At 42.6% G+C, this 20,030-nt stretch overlaps 1 protein-coding gene across 2 annotated transcripts in view; it reads left to right on the top strand.

The window, feature by feature from the left end:
* Positions 1-12,687: 12,687 nt before the first annotated feature.
* Positions 12,688-20,030, top strand: part of FGF13 (fibroblast growth factor 13) — a 610,838-nt gene continuing 603,495 nt past the window's right edge. The window contains exons 1-2 of one of the 2 annotated variants that reach the window (XM_049767522.1): positions 12,688-12,722; positions 14,026-14,260. In XM_049767522.1, the coding sequence (XP_049623479.1) occupies positions 14,212-14,260 (49 nt within the window). In that variant the 5' untranslated portion in view covers positions 12,688-12,722; positions 14,026-14,211. Of the gene's footprint in view, positions 12,729-14,025; positions 14,261-20,030 lie in introns of both variants that reach the window. The other variant, XM_049767523.1, reaches the window with a different exon arrangement.

Below are 20,030 nucleotides of genomic sequence, written 5' to 3'. Positions count from 1 at the left end.
CAATCAAAAATATTATTAACTCAATACTCAAAAATGTGCTTCAAAGGTCAAATTTTTTAGCAAAGGAATATACCTCAATATACAAGTCACATCAGGCAAACTTTGCAGTTAGAACCATATGCAATATTGAAAGATTAAATTTTTTTTCCTCAGAACAGTGGCAAGAGAAGTGAGATAATTTTCAGAAACTCTATTTAACATAGTACTGGAAATCCCAGCCAGAAAATCAAAAAAAAATGTATTTCAGAAAGGAAGAAGTCAAATTATCTCTATTAAAGGACATTATCTCCTATATAGAAAATCCTAAATGTTTTTACCAAAACAATGAAAAAATGAATAAGTAAACACATGAAATTCAAATTAACATGAAAACCAGCTGCATTTCTATTTAATGACAATGAAATGCTAAAAAAAAGATAATGTGGGGCCGGAGCAGTGGTGCAAGCAGTGGTGCAAGTGGTAAGGCATCTGCCTTGCTCATGGCTATCTTGGTTAGACAGTGGTTCGATCCCCCAGTGTCCCAAATGGTCCCCCAAGCCAGGAGCGATTTCTGAGCACATAGCCAGGAGAGTCACCAGAATAATATATTTGAGAATATACTTAACCAAAGAAGTGAATATTTATGCAAGTGACATTGATAGAAATGTTATAAAGCAGCAACTAAATAATATATTCTGATCGTGATTCAAATGAGATAAATTAATTAAACCATTCATATACTACCTAAAGTCTATAAATTTACTCCAATTGCTATCACATATCTAATGCCATTTCTTCACATAAATAGAAAAAATATATAAAATTCTTATGAACAAAAGCGAAATCAACCAAGTAAACTTTAGAAAAAAGAAATCTAGGGGCTTCACATTTCTTGATTTCAAACTAGAATAATTTATCAGAAATTTAATAGAATTTGTTGCAAATTTTATCAGAAAATTTAATGGAGAGGCTCAGTAATCAACACAGTGTGGTATTAAAATAAAACAGACACAGAGTCCAATGAAAGAGTCAAAGCCATGATGGAAGTAAGTATAATTCATGGAGTATAGTCTCCAATGAATGGCATTGGTAAAAAAAATAGATAATACATACAAAATATGAAAGACTCACCAAAATATGAAATGACTCACCACTCACCAAAGTTAACTAAAAATTGAATAAAGACTTAAATGTAGGATTTGCAGCTTTAAATCCCCTAAAAACCACTAGGGAAATATTCATACACATTGGTCTTGACAATTATTTCTTATATGACAACAAAAGCATAGGCAACCAAAGAAACGAGCTAGTGTGAAGACAACAAATTAGAGACTTCTGCATAGCAAAAGGAAATAATCAACAAAATGAAAATGCAACCTGAAGTCTGAGAAAATATATTTTCAAACCATGTATCTGATAGATCAGTATCTAAAATATATAAAGTTTATGCAATTCAGTATCAAAATAGAGAAAAATGTATGATTTTTAAAAAAAAATGGGCAAACAACCTTCAGAGAAGTTTTTCCAAGGAAAATTCACAAAAGGCTAATACAAATATGAAAAAATGCCCAACACTATTAGTCATCAGGAGAATACAAATCACAAAGAGATACTACCTTACCTCACACATATCTGAGTGACTATCCCCCTAAATACAAATAATGATGAGGATGTTAGGGGAAGGAAACCCTTGATGATAGAATATAAGCTAGTGCACTCTCTATGGAAAACTATGGAAGTATATCAAACAAGCAAAAATGAGAACTGCCATAAGATTCAGCTAAACTGCTTTTGTGTACATATCTAAGGGGAACAATGTCACTATTTTGAAGTGATATTGAAGTGATATCTGCATTACCATATTCATCACACCATTATCCACAATAAGCAAGAAATTAAAGCAACTTGTATATCAACAAATAAATGTTAACAACAATGTGGTAAATGTATATATATATATATATATATATATGAAATAGAATATAACTTATCAGTAAACTGAAAGAAATCCTGCCATTTATGGTAACATGGATGGACCTTCAAGACATTTTGCTAAGTAAACTAAATCAGACAAAAAATACAAACGTTATGTGATTTCATTTGTATATATAATATATTGAAGAAGCATTACTAGAATAGCAACTGTCAGTAGTTTAAGACAGGGAAATTGTGAAATGAAATAAAATATTAGCTAAAAAGAAGATAAAGAGTTCTTAGGGATCTGATATAGAGCACAGTGGCTAAAGTTGACAATTAACTTATTTTACACTTGTTGGGTTCATTTGGGTTTCTAAAAAAATATATTGGTCTGTAGGCCCACAAGGAGAGATTTATGAGCACAGCTGGACTTGCCCCCTCTTAAAAAATATATGTATTTTCTTACTTCCTGTGTTTAAATTTTCTGCTGTAAAGTTTAATGTATCATTTCACCATCACTTAAATCTTTATGTGCATTTTCACATTTCTAGTCTTGTCATGATTTTCTCTTTTCTTTCGTCAGACATGCAAGAGAGAGCGTTATCTGCATTCTTGGCTTACTCAGTGAGCAATTTTTGGGCTATTTTCATAATTCTAGCATTTTAGTTGTTAAAGCATATTTTCTAGTTCTTTCTGCTTCAATTTGTAGTTCTTTCCCCTAAAGGCTAAAATAAATACTCAGGTCGTTTACTTTTTCATCTTTTTTCATTAATATTTGAGTCACTTAGAAATATATATACGCATATTTTTTTCTGAGTACAGCCTTCACTGTGCCATGTCAGTTTGGGGATAAAGTGTTCTTTTTAATTGCTTTTAAAGACATTTTTATGAAGGCACCATGATTTGCAAAGTTATTCATAGTTGAGTTTTCAGGCATGCAATGTTTCAACTCCGATCTCATCACCAGTGTCAAATTCCCCTCCACAAATGCCTCCAGTCTTCCTCCTGCACAATCTGCTTCCTAGACAGGACAGGCTTGGTTTTAAGTCTAGTTGTTAACAGTTTGGATCTTCTTTTGTCGGTTTCATTGGTTCTGTGTTTCAGATATAAAGCTATATCACAACACTGCAACTTTTGTTTTAGACATTTTGTCATTTCACTTTTGATCTAGTGACTTTTTGGAGCATCCTTCTTTCCTGCTTTGCATATTTTGAATTATTTAAATTGTATTGCTATTATGCACAGAATATCTCTTTTCTATTACCGTGTACTATTATTTGGGATCTGTCCTGCATGTCTTTATCTTTCTTTTTTTTTATTTTTTTTTATTTTATTTTTTTTTAATTTTTTTTTATTTAAACACCTTGATTACATACATGATTGTGTTTGGGTTTCAGTCATAAAAGGAACACCACCCATCACCAGTGCAACATTCCCATCACCCAAGTCTTTCACCCTCAGAATTTCACTCTCTTAGTATTCCTATCCTTGGTATTTTGATTCTTCCTCGTGAACCTATTTTTGGCTTTGGGTGTGATAGTCCTCTACTTCAGTTCATTTAATGTATTGTTTATTTGGAGAATCTCTTTGCTTTATCCCAGATAGTTTTTTTAATGCTGCCCTTGAATTTTTGTCTATGCTCCTGATTGTTTTTAATTGTTGTTTAAGTTGTCATTGGTCTTTCCTCCTACCCTCTTATTTCTTTAGACAGACATCACTCAGTCAGCCTTTCTTTGGGTACTGGCTTGGAAACCCACAATAATAGATTTATTCTGTCTATTCATGGTGGAAGGCAACTCAGAGTGCTCAGAAGTGCTTAGTAGATCCTTAAATGAAGGAAATGAAAGATATGAATAAATTCATTCCACAGATCTCCTTGAACATCTCTCTTCACTGTCCTGGCTGATACCATTTTGTTCCATTTTTCCTGATGGCCCAGGATAAGTGGAAACACAATTTTGATATTATTTGTCCCAATTTCCTAAACATTTATAATATAGATTGAGGCTTGTACATGGCTTTAGATAAGAAAGCTGAGTAAGACTTCATTCTGAAGTGACTCACACAATGTCTAATACCTCAGTCACAGACAACACTTCATAATCCTTAATAACTGTTTGGCTGAGGAGAGGCAGGAGGACTAGATATGGAACTGGGAAAAATTTATGCTTAGGACACCATCTTCTCTGAACATTTATCCTATGGGTTTTTTTTTAATTTTGTTTGTTCTTGGATCAAACACATCGGTACCCAGGGCTTACTCCTGGTACTCTTGGATCAAACACATTGGTACTCCTGGCTTACTCCTGGGATCCTCCTAGCAGTCTCAGAGGATAACAATATGGGGTATAGGAGATACAACCTAGGTTGGCCACTTACAATGCAAGCAACTACCTGCTCTACTCTCTCCAGCCCCAATTCTTGTGTTGTTCTTACACACACACACATACACACACACAACAACAACAAAAACCAGATATTTAAATGACAGTCTCTTAGTTATATTGTTTCTCAGAGAGTCACTTTATAATAACAGAGGGCTGGTAGTGAGTTTCAATGTGAAATCTATATCAGTTTGTCTATATATTTAAAATAGTGCTACTTGTGATTTGAGAAATATAGCACAGGTAGAAAGATACTTTCTTGCATGTAGCTGATCTTGGTTCAATCCCTAGCAACATAGAACCAGGTGCAGCATCTAGCACCACTGGTATGGCCCCAAACACTAATTATAAACAGTGCTACAAAGGTATTGCTGCAATAAAGGGACAATATATACACATATACAAACATGTAATCATGCATAGGTTTGTATTATGTTGGAGAATTTAGGAGAATGGTGATCTAGAAGATTTATGCCAGAGAATCAGGAAAACATATTTCTGTGATTCTATGGAGTTGGATAACCTGGATAAGTTGGATAAGTTGGATCACAAGAATTTTGAGAAGTCACCAAACGTAGCTTCCAATGGTGACCAGGAAGTAGGAGCTCATGGATATATTGTTGAACCTACACACTGTGTGACTTCCTGGCCTTCATGAAAATAGTCACTTCTGTTTCTCTACTTCCTCAGTGAGTTTCTCAATTGCAAACTCAACTGCAAGTTTGCAGAGAAGGGACATCTAGGTAGTCTACTTTGTGGACATGCCAGATAGAGCAGCTGAGTATTTCAGCAGGAAGACCAGAGAACTGTGTAGGATTGGGGATGTGGCTAGAGAGGTCTCTGGGAAGGACTGCTTAGCACTTTGTCCCAGTACTATTACTCTATGGACTTACATGCTTTGATATAGTTCTAAGAAATGGTCTCACATGAACATGAAATGTCAGCACAAGATAAGAATTCTTCCTGAATTCAGTGTTCAGGTTGTATCTAAGCTTTCTTGGCTATGTCAGCATCTAGAAGCACAAAGAGCCTAAGCCTTTGCAACAAAAAGATTGGAGTCAACTCCTCTTAGAGTCATTCCCTAGTTGTGATAAACTGATCCAGGTAAATTGCTATTTCGCAGTCCTTTTTTTTTTTGTTGTTTATCTATTGAGGGTGATAAACTGGAACTTTAAGAATGCCTATGAGGGGCCGGGAAGGTGGCGCTACAAGTTAGGTGTCTGCCTTGCAAGCGGATGGACCGCGGTTCGATCCCCCCGGTGTCCCATATGGTCCCCCAAGCCAGGGGTGATTTCTGAGCGCATAGCCAGGAGTAACCCCTGAGTGTAAAATGGGTGTGGCCCAAAAACCAAAAAAAAAAAAAAAAAAGAATGCCTATGAGGAAGAAATGACAGTTTTTATAAAGCATCATATATTAATTGCCTTCCCTTTTTTTGGTAATTAGTCGTGCTGCCTTGACAATGCTTTTCTGGTGTGTGTCTCCAGAGAAGAAAAATGATGCTGCTGCTTTTTCCCATCTAGAGCAAGTTAGGACCCTCAAATGGTCTTTTCTTTGGCTGGCCTAGCAACAGTAAGTAAGGCAGATATCCTATTAATAGTCTGAGGTGTTCTCCCCAGAAGCAGACAACAGGAAACTCTGACCTAGCAAGCTGGTTGATTGAGTGAAAAGGGAAAAAGGGAGAATTTATATGAGGGTGCAATGAATATGGGGATAATAGGGATAAGCTGAATGAAATCTGGGAAAGGTAATGAGAACATGAAGAAGGGAAAAAACTGAAGCTTGGAAACAGGTATGATAATAATGAACTTGAGAAGTGGGAAATTGAGTAGGGGAGTCCCTCAGATTATCTTAACTATGGTAGGTGCAGTCAGACTGATAGCATCATGGGTATAGCCATTCAGATAATGTACCTATAACTTGCATCTCCATTGTGCTCAAGATAAAATCACACCAACTGGGTTACATGTTTCATTTGAAGGCAAATACAGGTACATGTGTCTCATATTTATAAAGCCATCTGTTATTTCTTTCCCATCTGCATGATACTCCTGTTTTCCTAAAATGGATCCATCATATTCAATACCAGATGGGTATCAGGACTCTGTGGGCATGTGCGAAGCCAAACTCTAAGCCCCTGGAACTGTGAAGAGGGCCCCAGGCTACTTTCCCATAAGAATGGGAAGCTAAAGGGAAAAGGCACTGGATAAAGAGTGAAAGATCACTTAAATCACCAGAAGAAAATCTTTCTCTACTCAAAGCCTGGAAAATAAAACACAACTGAAGAAAAGCAGAGGAAGGTGGCACAGTCTGGAATCTAAGGTGGCAGATGGAGTTTGTGGTGGAAGGTGTTCATGAAGGATCAACAAATATGAGAGGAAGTGTGAGGAGGTAGGCTTAGAGAAAGAGGGGGAAGTGGAATTGAAAAATAGGCCCAACAATATACGACCAACCAGATGGGGAAATGTGGAATGAATATTGTCTGTCAGAGAGCATGTGTTAACCCAAAATGGTATGCCTTACTTAGGCATTATGAGGAGTACTGCCCCAGGAAAAATATTCCTACGCTGTCAAAGTTCTAGGACTGTGGCTGACCCTGAATTTGTGGGGAAGAATTGAAAGTTTCCCACATCTAAAGAAATCCTGTTGCCCACAGCTCTCTATGTCTGGGCAGTAGATCGTTCCTAGAAGGGGAGTCTGGATAGGACATAGATAAGTTTACTATATGAAGCATAAGCAGAAAAATGAATGAAATCTCAGGAAGCCCTGAAATCTCTGCTCATGCTCAAATTGTGAGTATTTTTTCCTTTCAAACAGGTATTATGTTTTATAGTATGGTTATTGATTGTTTACTGCATACACCGTCCCAACATCACACCCAAGGAGCATTTTCTTTTAAGTCATTGAAGTGACATTTATTTCCCCATAATACGTACCAAATATGCACTGCAATAGAGTAGAAAAAAATCCAAGAACTGTGGAAGCATAAGGTCATACATGAATCTCAATCCTTGTTGCATCTTTATTTGGGGGTCATAGTAAGGGATGCTTAGGTCTTACTCATTATGATGCGCAGGAGACCTTATATAAGGAACGGAAGAAGGAAGGGTAAGCTGTTTCTTTGGCCCTGAGTATATCTTTGTACTGAAATCTTGGGTAAGTTGTTTAACCTCTGAATTGTCTCATCTACAAATTGGAGCTAATAATAATCATGGGTATAGAAGATTGCTTTGAGTAAAATATGGAATAATCTAGAAAATATATAAAACAAAACATGATAGTTTTTGTGCCTTTGGTGTGCTAGATACTATGCAAACTATAGATTGAATAAAGGGGTTATCTTTAGAATTTAACCAGTCCTCATTACAGATCTAGCAATCTTACTGAACAGTTATAAGTATAGGCAAATGAAAATGTGCTAACAGCACACTTCAATATCCAAGAAATAAAAAATAATTGTTGTTGACATTGTCATTCTAACCATTCAATCAAGAGCTAAAAGCTGGACCTGAGTGTCTGCTGAAATCAACAAGGCCAAAACCTTTAGTGTGACATTTACTGGAAGTGGTGGCTACATCCTATAATTCTGATATAGAGAAAATTAGGGACATGATGTGATTAAAAACTCAACTTTGATTTACTATTCTTGGTCACAAGAGACTGAATCGCAGGGCATGAAAGAGGTTCTAGGTGCAGTTAGTGCTGCCCAATGATATTCCTTTTCCAGAAAACAATTGCTTCCATAGTCATCTTTCACTGGAGCAAACAGTGACCAAAAATTTCCAAGCTCTTCATTTCTGAGAGACATTTAAACACTGTATTACAGCAATTCCAATGTTCTATGTCAAAGAATACAGAAAATAAAAAAAAATAGAAGACAGAAAACCATGGACATGTTTGCATAGATTGAAAAAGTATTAGCATTAATTGTTATTGGACAAATCATTGACATACCTCTGCCTTGTCTTGTTCCTTTCTCTAAAAACCCATTTTTGGCTGCAGATGTAGCTCAGTGGTAGAACTTGGGTTTTTTATGTATGAGAAGCAAGATTCAATCTAGAGCACCAGAATAAACCAAAACAAAACAGTATGCTAGTTGTTGAAGACATAGGAACAGCAATGACTTTTCCTAAAATGCTTCTAGGATTCTCAGTTCAATTTTAGTTATTGTGAACAAGAATTATTCTCCAACCAAGTGGCTTAAAGCAACCATTTGGCTTACACTTCTATGGGTCAGGAATTTGGACAGGGAAGAGCCAAGGGACATTTTTCTGCTTCCTGACACCTTGAGCCTGGCAGCTCAGAGAGCTGAAAGCTGGCTAAGGTGGCTTGATTGGGCATTTCTTTCTGGAGATTTGCTTTCTGCCCTAACGTGTGTTCCCAGTGCTCCTTTATCTTTATCTCGAAGAAGTAGCTCCCATTTAGATGATGCCAGGAGAGAAAGTATAGCTACTGATCTTTGAGGCCTGGCATTGGCAGTGTCACCATGGCCACTGTATTTTGTTAACTTAAGTCACCAGTCTAGTCTGATTTCAAGTGAACATTATCTCTGGAGTCATTGCCAAGTGAGCAGTACTGTCTGCTAGGAATCACTGGAATGATCTGGGTGGAATGGTTGTCTGCAGTATGATTGGTGATATCTTTCTGTTTCCTTAAAGACAGTCTATTTCTGGGGATGGGGACATTTAAATATCCTCCCTCTTCACTTCAAGAAAATGGCCAGGTATGCCAAATAAGATTAGTATACTCTAGTAGAGAGTGGAGTGAAATATTCATACCAGGACCAAGAGAAATTTTTGTCTACTCTATTTTCTATTTTGCTTAGCTTCTTACCTAAAACATAGTAGCTAAGAACATCCATTATGTTGGCTCTTTTGCCATGTTGCCATTATGTTTCAATTAGGATAGTCCTTGGGTGCTTTAGCTGAGATGGACATTTAAGACAGGTCTCATTCTTGGCAGAAATTCTGTGTTGGCTGGTGTCTGTGAACTCAGTGAATGCTGTCAGAATTTAATGGGAACTGTCAATATGTTGACGGTGGATTGGACCTACAGCATGCATGGCAGCTGCCTTTCTCCAGAACAGATGTATCCAGCAGGTCAGAGGCTGTATGCCCTTTTCTAATCTAGCTTAAAATCAAAAGAACATTAATCCCACCATCTTCTATTGAGGGTAACATAAACCAGAACACTCAAGCTCAAGGAGATTGGCCACATGGCCAAATCTCTAGCACTATGTTTTGTAACTGCCACAGCCACCATCTTTAGTTACTCTCATAAAACTCTTCATTCAAAGATAGCTTCCTTATCCCACATGGTTCTAGAAGGAAGTAATCTTCAAAGATTATCTTGATCAGAGTTTCCCAAATATACTTTGCCAACCAGCTGCTTTTCAGAAAAGAAATCACTCGGCTACCCTGCTCCTGGAAATCTACTGTCTTTAACCAAACTAACCAGAAGCACTTCTTCAGCTGAACCCAAGGCTACAACTACAGCACCAGATCATTTCAGTGCCTTCTCCGAAGTGTAGTATCACCCACTTTGGGAAATAGTGATAGAGATAAACACTGTAGGATTTGGTTCCCAAATAAACGCCCTTTCAGAGTTTTAGCATTTGGATCACAAAGTTCAAATTGCTGAGATGTGAACTTCGAAACTAAAGTAACTTCCATCTCTTTGATCTTTATCTCTACTTCTTTGGTGGAAAGTACAGATTTTGCTAGACTGCCTCCTTTGGAGTCTGCTTTCTACTGCAAAGAAGTGTTTTTACATAAGAAAAACTCATTTGATCCAGTGAGAAGCAGTCTTGTCATTAAAACATCTAATTTGGTGGTGCCTGATGACAATGGTTCTAAACTCAGTCACTTTAAACCTGCTAGGAAAAGTTCTAAGTGTATCTGTTTTCCCTGCCTCCACTCACTCCAGACTTATCCTCCAGCACAGACAATGGAACCACATGGCATCTTGCCCAGAAACATTGCTCAGAGATGCTGGAAGATGAGCAAACCTGGAATCCAGTGGATGGTGTCTTGAGGCATTTGGGAATTGGCAGGGAGATGAAGGGGCCAAGAGGCTGTGACTTCAGGGACACTCATCTTTACTAACAAACACTGGACTTTCTGTCCCTTACTCCAAAAATCTACCTGTCTCCCCTTCAAGACATGGCCATTTAAGATTTTTATAGAGAATAGTTACTTTCATTCTAGGACTGACATACTTGACAACACGGCATGAGCCCCAAGTCCTATAATTTATCATATATACATAATTTTCTCTGAGAAGGGGCAGAGACCTAGGAAATGATAGAGGTGGTGATCACATAGTGCAAATTCCTGAGATGCAAAGTGAGGGCACTTTCACCCCAGCAGGATGAATTTAGTGGCTGTAGATTAGGAAGGATAAAGGGTATCAACACTATTGTGCTCATATTAATAGTCACACAGGGGTGTGAGAATCTGAAAGCCCCTATGCTTTTAATAAAAGACTGTCCATGCCCTTCATAGCACAGCTTTAGAAGCCTTTGTAGATGGTATTTTTTCTTAGTACTTCAAGATCAATGATCCCTGGTCTTGAACACAAATGCCCTGTGCATTTACCCCCAAATGGACATACATTGTTATATAGTTTTTGGTGACAGATTTTTAAATCATTTTTTATCATTTGATCAATTCATTGACATGATGATTTAAAGGTGCAGGAATACACTATATTTTTCTTTTTGTATTCATGGACAGATGACTCCACTTATATTCCCAAGGCAGCATCTCTTCAAGAAACAGAACAATATGCCACTTCCACCTGGGAGTTACTGTTGTTGGAGCTACCATTGGTTGGTGTTAGCTGTATGTGTGGAGAAAATTTCTGGGAAATCTTTTTTGTAGCTTAAACGTTGAGATACTTAGAATGCATGTAATTACTATTCTTAATATTGTTGAAGGCAAATATTCACTGCCCAAAAGGTCATGTTGCTTATTGGGGGCATATTGACAAAGCAAAACAAATGTTATATGTACTCAGGAGATGATATCCGTATGTGTGTATTTGAGGGTGCTGAGTTAAGAACATTTGAAAAGTCTTAGCATGAGACTGACAGCCAGGGTCAGTGAAAATATATTTCTATTTAGAAGATAAATAGTGGGCCTTGTGATAGAGACAGACCCACCTGATCTGGACTCTCCTACTTGCTTTTTATTTTGAATAGAGTTGTTCCATTGAATAGTTGTGTGACCTGGCAAGCTATTTAACCTTACTGAGCTTCATTTCCTCATTTGTAAAATAGAAAAAAGACCACAGCAACACTTCCTCAGATGGTGTGAAGATGAAATAAGATAAAGATCAGAGGTTCAGATAGTTCACTCCATGGCACAGGGTAGGCACTGGCTCAAGGAAGTTATTGATGGAAACTACTTGAAGGTCTCCCACTTCTTCCTCTGGAACTTCTAATTCTGTTCAAATCTCTGCCCTCTTGAAATTCTGAACATTGCCCTGAAAAGTAGAAAATTCCATTGTTCCCGGCATATTGATATTAACGGTCAGATCTTGGATTGGATAACCACACTGTGTCACCAATTTCCAGATTATTAATTAAATATTATTTACAAGAAAAGCAGGCTTCCTGTTCCTTCCAGGCCAAGGACAGAGGCGGAAAATTGAGTTTCCAAGTTGCCGACCTTTGGACTTGGTCTGGCTGCCTGGGCAGCCCACTGCTTAGTCTTGAAAGCCACAGCAGGCTCTCGCAATTGAGTTACTGCCTGGGATTCAGTGGACTAATCCATCTAGATAATTTCTTCCCCTGGTTTAATGGCATTAACGAAACTAAATTAAGGAGCGGGTGGGGTTGGGTGGGATGAGGGGAAAGGGATTTTGTGCAGGGGAGGCTATGCCTCCTCACCACTGCCAGAGCTGGAGCCTCTGGTACCATTTTTGGATGGCCCCAAGAACGTCCTGCTAGCTGCCACCTTCTCTTTTCCAACGACAAGCTCCTATAGCCCACGGAAAGGTTAATCCAGAAGGTCCCAGGGTTAATTTCTGCTTGGACCAAGCCCCCCTTAACCTCTTCTCTTTCCCCTTCCCCTTCAGCTGTCAGCGCCCCTCACCTGCCATCTCTGAGTTCTGGGTCCCCCTCCATCCCTGTCCAGCAACTCGCTTCTTATCCTGCCTGACTTGGTCTGGACTCCATTCCCCTGGGTTGGCCATCCAGGGGACTGCACCCTCTTATTGAGCTCCATTTGCCAACCGGAGCGACGAGTCCTAGGAGGAGGGGCCTGTGGGGCAGGGGGTGGGAGGCGGCAGTGGGAGGTGGCAGTCGCCACGGTCAGTCTTTCACTCTGCCCCAGAGGCATACACGTCCCCACGCGCCTGCTTCTCCCGCACAGCTGCCTCAACTTGGGCAGCTGGCGAGAGGCAACGACTCAGCCAGTCCCGGACTGACATTCTCCCGTTCGGTGCAGGTATTTGCCCATGGCAGGGGCCGTCAAGAGTCGGTAACGACCAGCTTGAGACCCCGGACAGAGCAGCAGAGAAAGAGGGATTGGGCTCTTGGGGAAGGGGTAACCAAGACTGAAGGAGTTGGAGTGAGGTGCACGCACTGGGTTGGAATCTCTGCGGGGGGACGCTCGGAGCCTGTTCCGACGGCGCCCACGGGCACCGGTCGTGCCCTGGAGCGGCTCGCAGAAGCCGGGCCGCCAAGCTCGCTTGTGCTCCGCTGTGCTCGCTCGGGTGGTACCAACCCGCCACAGACGTTGGCGCGCCCCTGCCGAGCTGCGATTTTACTACAGTGGGCAGGAGGCTTTGTGCGTCCCGCCCTCCCTGCCCCCCGCGTGCCCACACCTTGGCTTATGTGAAGGAAGCGTCTTGGTGGTGCGTCGCAGGTCTGGGGGACCTGAGTTCTTGGGAAGAAGAGCCTGAGTCGAGGCAGTGGGCGAATTCCAAGGGTGTGTGTGGGGAGGAAAAGAGAGAGAGAGAGAGAGAGAGAGAGAGAGAGAGAGAGAGAGAGAGAGAGAGAGAGAGAGAGAGAGAGAGAGAGAGAGAGAGAGAGAGAGAGAGAGAGCAGGTAAGGCTACCGGTTCCCGCTTTTTTTTGGGGGGGGCGTGTGTACCCGCGAGCAAATGGGGGGGGGGGCCGCTCCCTTTGGAGCGTAAGAATCGGCTAGTGCACACGGATGCAAGTGCCCTAAAGAGGCGAGCTCCGCGCTCTCTCGATTGTCCGCGGGCGAGGCGGCTGCGTGGCTCTGCGGTGTACCAAGCTCACACGTTGTTCATCAGAGTCCAACATTTCCCTGTTGCGGCGCGGCTGGTCCTTATTGGAAGTGACTATCTGGGGCTTTGTTTGCCGGGAAAAACGACCGAATGGGTCCTCGCTAGGGGGGTTCACGTTGCTAGAGTTGGTGGCCCGCAGCGGCTCGGGGAGAGACGAGAGAGGGCCGGGCGGCCGGAGGCGCGCGGGCTGGAGACCCCGGGGGAGGCCGGCACCGAACCCCTGCGTCCCGCCCGCACTTCTTGGTGGCCCGGGAACCTGGCGAGCGCCGCTCCCGACAGGCGGGCCGCAGGTTGCGGGGTGTTTGTATGCGTGTGTGTTGGGGAGGGTGCGGGCGACGGGGGCAACGCCGCGCCGCTTTGTCTGTTCACTTCTGGAGCGAGGCGAGCGGCTCCTCCCGCGGCCGGTCGCTCGGGCTCGCGGTGGCGGCGGCGCGGCGGCGGCAGCGGCGGCTCCTCCTTCACCCCCTCTTTCCTCCCCATTCTCCCCTAGGCAGCGGCGGCGGCGGCGGCGGCGGCGGCGGCGGCAGCGGCGGGGGAAAAGCAGATTCCGCGCCGAGCCACACGGTGCTGGGGAGCTCGCGCTCGCCCCTGGCCGTCCTGATTACTCTGCCAAGTGCAGCCGGCTCCGAGGGCACTTCGGTCTTCCGCGCGACCCTCGCCAAGCAAGCTGGGATCTATGAGTGGAAAGGTGACCAAGCCCAAAGAGGAGAAAGATGCTTCTAAGGGTAAGCGCGCTGCCCGCCCGCCCAGACCGCTCTGCTCCGTGCTCCGCTCCAGCTTTCAGGTCCCTCCCGCGCGCGCGCACCCCCGAACCCCCAAAGAGGCTCCCGGGCACCCTCCGAGAGCCGGGGCTGGTCTTGACCTCTGCGACCCGGGGCGCGCCAGCAGGGGGAGGGTCCCGGGCCGCTGGTAGAGGGTGAGATCGGGGCTGGCACTACTTTCCCTCCCGCCTCCTGGTATTGGCCCCCCGCGAGTGCCTAGCAGTGTCTCCACTCCCCTCCAGGACGCACCGTAGTGGCGCTGCGGGCCGCCCCGGCTTCTGCAGCCAGGAGCGCCGGCCACCGCGCTGCCTCTTCCCCGCCAAGCGCCAGACGGGCGAGTGCCTGGATGTGCGTGTGCGCGAATGTGCCTCTGTGTGTGAGCTGCGCGGGGGACCATACTCAGGGAGCTACCCCGCTCGCACAACCCCGGTGGCACCCACCTTCAACCCCCCCCTCCCCGCCCCCAATGCAAACAAAGAGCCTGGCCGAAATGCCGAACCCCTCCCCCTCCCCACCCTCCTGCCTGCTCCCTTCTCACCCCCGACACTCCAACTCTCTCCTCCCCACCCCACCCCACCCCACCCCCCTCGAAGGCTCAAGCTTGCGGTCTTAGACTGGCCGCGTGCAAAAAGTGAGCAATCCCGGTACTCCGGCACCGCCCGCGCTGCGTCTTGGCTACGCAGCCTGACCAAGCCCCTGGAGAACAAAGGCTGTTGTCCCCTTTGCCACTAGTGCCCAGTAGTAGCTTCTCTCTGCGGGAGGGGCGACTCCCTTCCCTCTCCTCTCCTTCCTAGGGTTCAGTGACCTGGCCCCGGCGCCAAGCCTCTGGTCCCCCGGAGTGCAAGTCTCATCCTGGGGCCTCCCTGGGACAGGTTGGAGGAGGCGCAACGGAGCAGGGCCCTCATTTGGGGAGAACTCAGAAGAGGGTATCACGCCCCTCCTCATTCCCTTCAACTCTCTCAGTACCTGCACCCTTGGCTCATGCCAGGCTGGGGCTTGGGTTTAGCTCAGGAATGTCTATTGGAGATAGCAGCCTCAGAGACCTGAGTTCTGGGGCAGAGAGAAGAGGCACAGAGAAGGGGTGTGGTAGAGCTCTGGGGAGCAGAGGTGCCTGAGGTAAAGTGGGGCGAATCAACAGACACTGGAGTAGGCTGGTCCAGCGCAGAGGGCCCCAGTTTCACTTAGCTAGAGCAAGATCCTTGTCCAGTCCATGTTGCAGAAGTAGGGTAGCAGCTGGTAAGCCCTACATTTCCTTCTCTGCCTCCAAGGGCCCCTTCCCTCCCACTGCTTTCCCATTCTCTTCTCTCTTCTCTCCCCACATCCCTCCTAGCATTCATTCTCTGGAGGCTATAGGGCAGAAACTTCTCAAACTCTTCATTCAGTGGAGGGCCTTACCTCCTTTCTAAGTGAAGCAGGTTCTCTTCCACAGACTTGAGAAAAGCCTCAGAAGTTGTATGCATGTGTGTGTGTGTGTGTGTGTGTGTGTGTGTGTGTGTGTGTGTTGTGTCATCACTCCTGCAATAGAGGAGGGTTGGAAGAGAAAGTAGGGGTTAATAGCTTAGGTCCCAAGAATCAATGCTGCCCTTGATTTGGCCAAATCTAGAAGTGCAATCCCTTTGCATCTGCCATATGCTTTGGGGTGCAAAAATTAACTAAGCCCACACTTAGAAAGTTGAACCCCCCCCACACACACACATTTGCCTGTGTTGCCTTGCTAGCAGGCTTTCCTATCAGAGAAAGGGTCTTTGGGATTCTTACAAGGTTTTCTATTCCACTGAGAGCTCAGAAAAGTAAAGACTCTTGAATATGCTCACACCTAATTGATGTAGGCAAGTGGTTCTTTTCAGAATCCAAGAGGATTTCATATTTGTTTTTAGATATTTGATTTCTGATTACCATTAGGTGCTTACCTATGGTTTCTTTATTTAAGTCTCCCTTTGGGGAGGATCTAAGACAAATGAAGTCCAAGAAAATAGGTTTTGCTGTTTTAGGAATTTAATTTGCAACTGTCCAGAAGGGATTAACAAGTGTGGGAACATTAGGGCAGGTTTCTGTAAATCAAGAATGAAAACTGTTACTAGGCGCATGTCATAATATTTTCTTCTGTTGACTCATTTACCACATTGGCAATTGAACACCTCCCTGTAGGAATTGTGTAATTAGCATTTGAAATTATGGTTGTAATTAGAATAAATTAGAGCAATTTTCTAAGGTAACTTTGAAGATGGGAGCCTACTTTCTTGTCTTGGAACATTCTGGCTGCCAGGATCAGGAGTCCCATGTCTCCCTTTCTGTTGGTAGTTCAAGTCACAACATTTTCAAAATAGGGACTACCTAGTAGTTAATAATGGTTTCTCCTTTCAAGTATGTTGACACACTAAAACTTCAAGACTGCTTTTGATGTTATAGTCCAAAAAAACCCCAAAGTCCAGATGTATTCATATTTTTACATGAAAAGACTTCATTGACCATGTTCCTGAAAAGGTTTTGCAATTTGTAAATGATCTATGTATTCATGCGTGTCTTGAATTTTTTTGAAGCTCGAGAGTCATGAGTACATTTAATAAGTACATCAAATATCTACACATTAGTTGAGAACCATGGAGTGACAAATGACTGAAATGTGCCAAAGAATTTATAAAAATATGAATGAATTTCCTAACCTTTTTCAAAGTCTGCAGCTCATTTTTTATTCAATCATCTGTCACTCTGTTTGGAGTTCATGCCCATATCCAATTGTAACTATGCAGAGGATTTTGAAAGTGCGATGTTTCTAGTTTTTAAGCACAGGAAATATGGTAACCAGTTATTTCTGTGCTGCTGAATGAGGTATAGCTTTGAAAGTATTGAGGTGACCTTGTTACATTTGGAGTGACATTTTCAACTCATTGAGGTGAATATCAGTGATGGGCAAGGGTCATTTTGATAACCTTTTCACCATAGTAGCCAGACAAGATAGACTATTCTTCGAAGGGGAGGAGGGGATCTTGATTCTGTTCGAAACCATTTATTTCAATGGCAACTTGGGTAGCAAATATTCTTTTATGTATTTATTCAGGCTTTGCATAGAACATTATACTAGCAGATCTGTACATAGTTTGGGGCACTCAGCCCCAGAACATGAGGACCTGTTTCCATTTCAGCGAAGTATACAGCTTGACATTTGTTTGTTCAAGAAGATATTTGCTTTGCTTTGACTCACTCTTCTATATCACATATCATCTTTTTAGAAGTTCTCTTATTGAGCAAAGACTCAGAAGAAGCTGCGCCTGATTTCCTGCAACTGTGTTCTCATTGTATTTGAAAACTGTGTAGCCTTATGCACTGAGAACCAAATCTTACAAGGCTTGAGTGAAAGTGGTAGCCAGTTCTCTGTTGGAAAGCTGTACTTTAGTTTGAAGCTTCATTTTCAGAGGTGGTAGTCTTTCCAGCACATATAGACACATTTTAAGGTTCTGGGTGCCAGGGGATCTCCCAGTGAGTTGGTGATAGTGTCAGACAGGACTTCTACTGGTTGTTGGTGGTAGAAGACAGTTTCATGCAAAGTCGAAGAAACCAGCCACTTGCACAGCTGTTGGTGAAACAGATTTCTGGACAGCTTGTTCAATTATGGGCACAGCTCATTTCTGCTCACTTCCTGGCATCTTTAATAGCTTCTCTGTCATCCTAAAGAAGGGCAGGGCATTGTGGTTAAGCAGCCAGCCTATCAAGTCTTGAAACCTGAATGCCATTCTGGCTGATCATCTTGGAATTGGTGGATTCTTGACCAGGTGCTTGCTGTCAAGTGTCTTTCTCAGGCTCAAGCCAAGTAAAACAGGTGTTTAAAATATTGAACCCACAAGTAACATGATGTTGGTGACCTCTCATTAAACCTATCATAATCTTCCTTTTACTCATGTAGGGACTTGTCTGTTCATCTTATGAATAAATCATCATGGGCCAGTGGTTAAATAACATGTCACGGGCAGCCTGTGTTTTTTTCTGTGTATTTGCTGCTGTTCTTCATCACAACCTCACTGAGGGGGTGTGCCCAGGGAAATCCATCATTAGAAATGTTAGGCTGTTCTTGGGATTTGATGCCTATGAAACCTCTTCATTATGTCTAGCTCCATGAAGCTTCTTTATTGACAAAGACTAAAGCTAGAAAGAAGAGCTGAGAGTTCGGGTATGAATTAGGGGTACTGGATCTTTTACTTATTTTATGTCTTCTTTTGAGTATTTTTCCAGTTTCAGGTCAAGTCTTTGCAAGGACTTAAAGTGCATTCTTTTCTGGCTCTGAGTAAGGGAAGACTGATTTGTGATGTTGAGTTGGTGAGAAATATTAAGTTAGCTCTGAGAAGAAGGAAGTGGTTGAGAACATTCCCTGAGCAGATCAAGTGTATATTAGCCTGGGGAACTGGACAAGAAGGGAAGAGTTGGAACCAGGCTTTGGGCAAGGATGTTTGATTTGCCAGGCAGTCAGGTCATGAAACTGTTAACATTCCAGGTCTCTTTGCAGCTGTGCCATTTTATGTTCAAATCAACTCCTCATTCTGGGAATTACAATCAACCCAGAACAACCGGAATATGTTGCAGCTCTTCAAATATAGCCAATAAAAAGGCTTTCTTGTGTCTGCTTCATTATGGTATATATTTCTGGAGTTGAGAAATTTGGAAGGGATAAGAAATAATACCCAAGATCAAATGATTTAGGTCAGGCAGAAACCATGTCCCATCCTCCAAGCACCATGTGAATTCAAGTATGGTGTTGGTGGGAATTCTACTTGCCCAGCTTCAAGTGACATTTAAAATGTGAAGATCAAGTACCTTCTGTGGTCTTACATATTTGTAAAGTAGACAAACATCTTCATCAAGCAATGTCTGCATGTATTTATGTGTGTTTTCCTATACCTCAGCGGACATGATTTGTCCATACAGACTGAGTGAGGAATGGAGGTCAAGCTCATAGTCCTATGTAATAGGGTTGATTTATTTTCTGAGCAACCCAGATGACATTGCTTATCTATTTGTTACACACTGGTTATACAATCTCAATTGGGTCATATTTCTGACACGTTAAAAATATGTACCAGACCACCTTGACTATCATAACTTGATGAAACCTTTCAGAAGGGTGTGTATTTCTGGATAAATGCAGATTAAAAAGTATAATGCAAGAAAGTTGAATAGGTGCTTTCAGTTGAAGACACCACCTTTCAGTAAATCACCAAAGTGATCATCCAGATCAATAACGGGAAGAAAATGTCCCCATACCCTGCTCTCTATGTGTTTTAGAAAACACAAAATTGAGCCTTTGATCACATATATGTGAACCTTCAATATAAATGTTATTATTAGACATCCAGGATATGGGAATTTTCAAAAAAGAATGGCCCAAAAATGTTATCATGGCAAAAATGAGATAGTTTAGAGTGTTAGTCAACATGTGGTTTGCATTGTAGAAAAATGGGTAATATTGATGCCAAGAGAGTGAATGTTTGGGGCTTGAGGTAGTTCTGGGTTAGGGGGGCAAATCATCGATGCTCAAGGCTTACTCTTGGCTCTACACCCTGAGATCACTCTGTTGGGGCTTGGGGTGGGCATTTGGGATGCCAAGGATTGAACCCAGGCCAGAGGCCTGCAAAGCAAGAGTTCTACTATTGCTTCAGCCCTATGATATGTAATTGTCTGTATTGAGTACATGAAGAACTCTGAGAGTAGAGATTGCTTTCTGAAACTGGGGAGCAAAATGATC

This window comes from Suncus etruscus, chromosome X (assembly GCF_024139225.1).
Source record: "Suncus etruscus isolate mSunEtr1 chromosome X, mSunEtr1.pri.cur, whole genome shotgun sequence".
Taxonomy (NCBI): Eukaryota; Metazoa; Chordata; class Mammalia; order Eulipotyphla; family Soricidae; genus Suncus; species Suncus etruscus.
The sequence above is the reverse complement of the archived record's forward strand: the minus strand, read 5'-3'. Positions and strand labels throughout refer to the sequence as shown.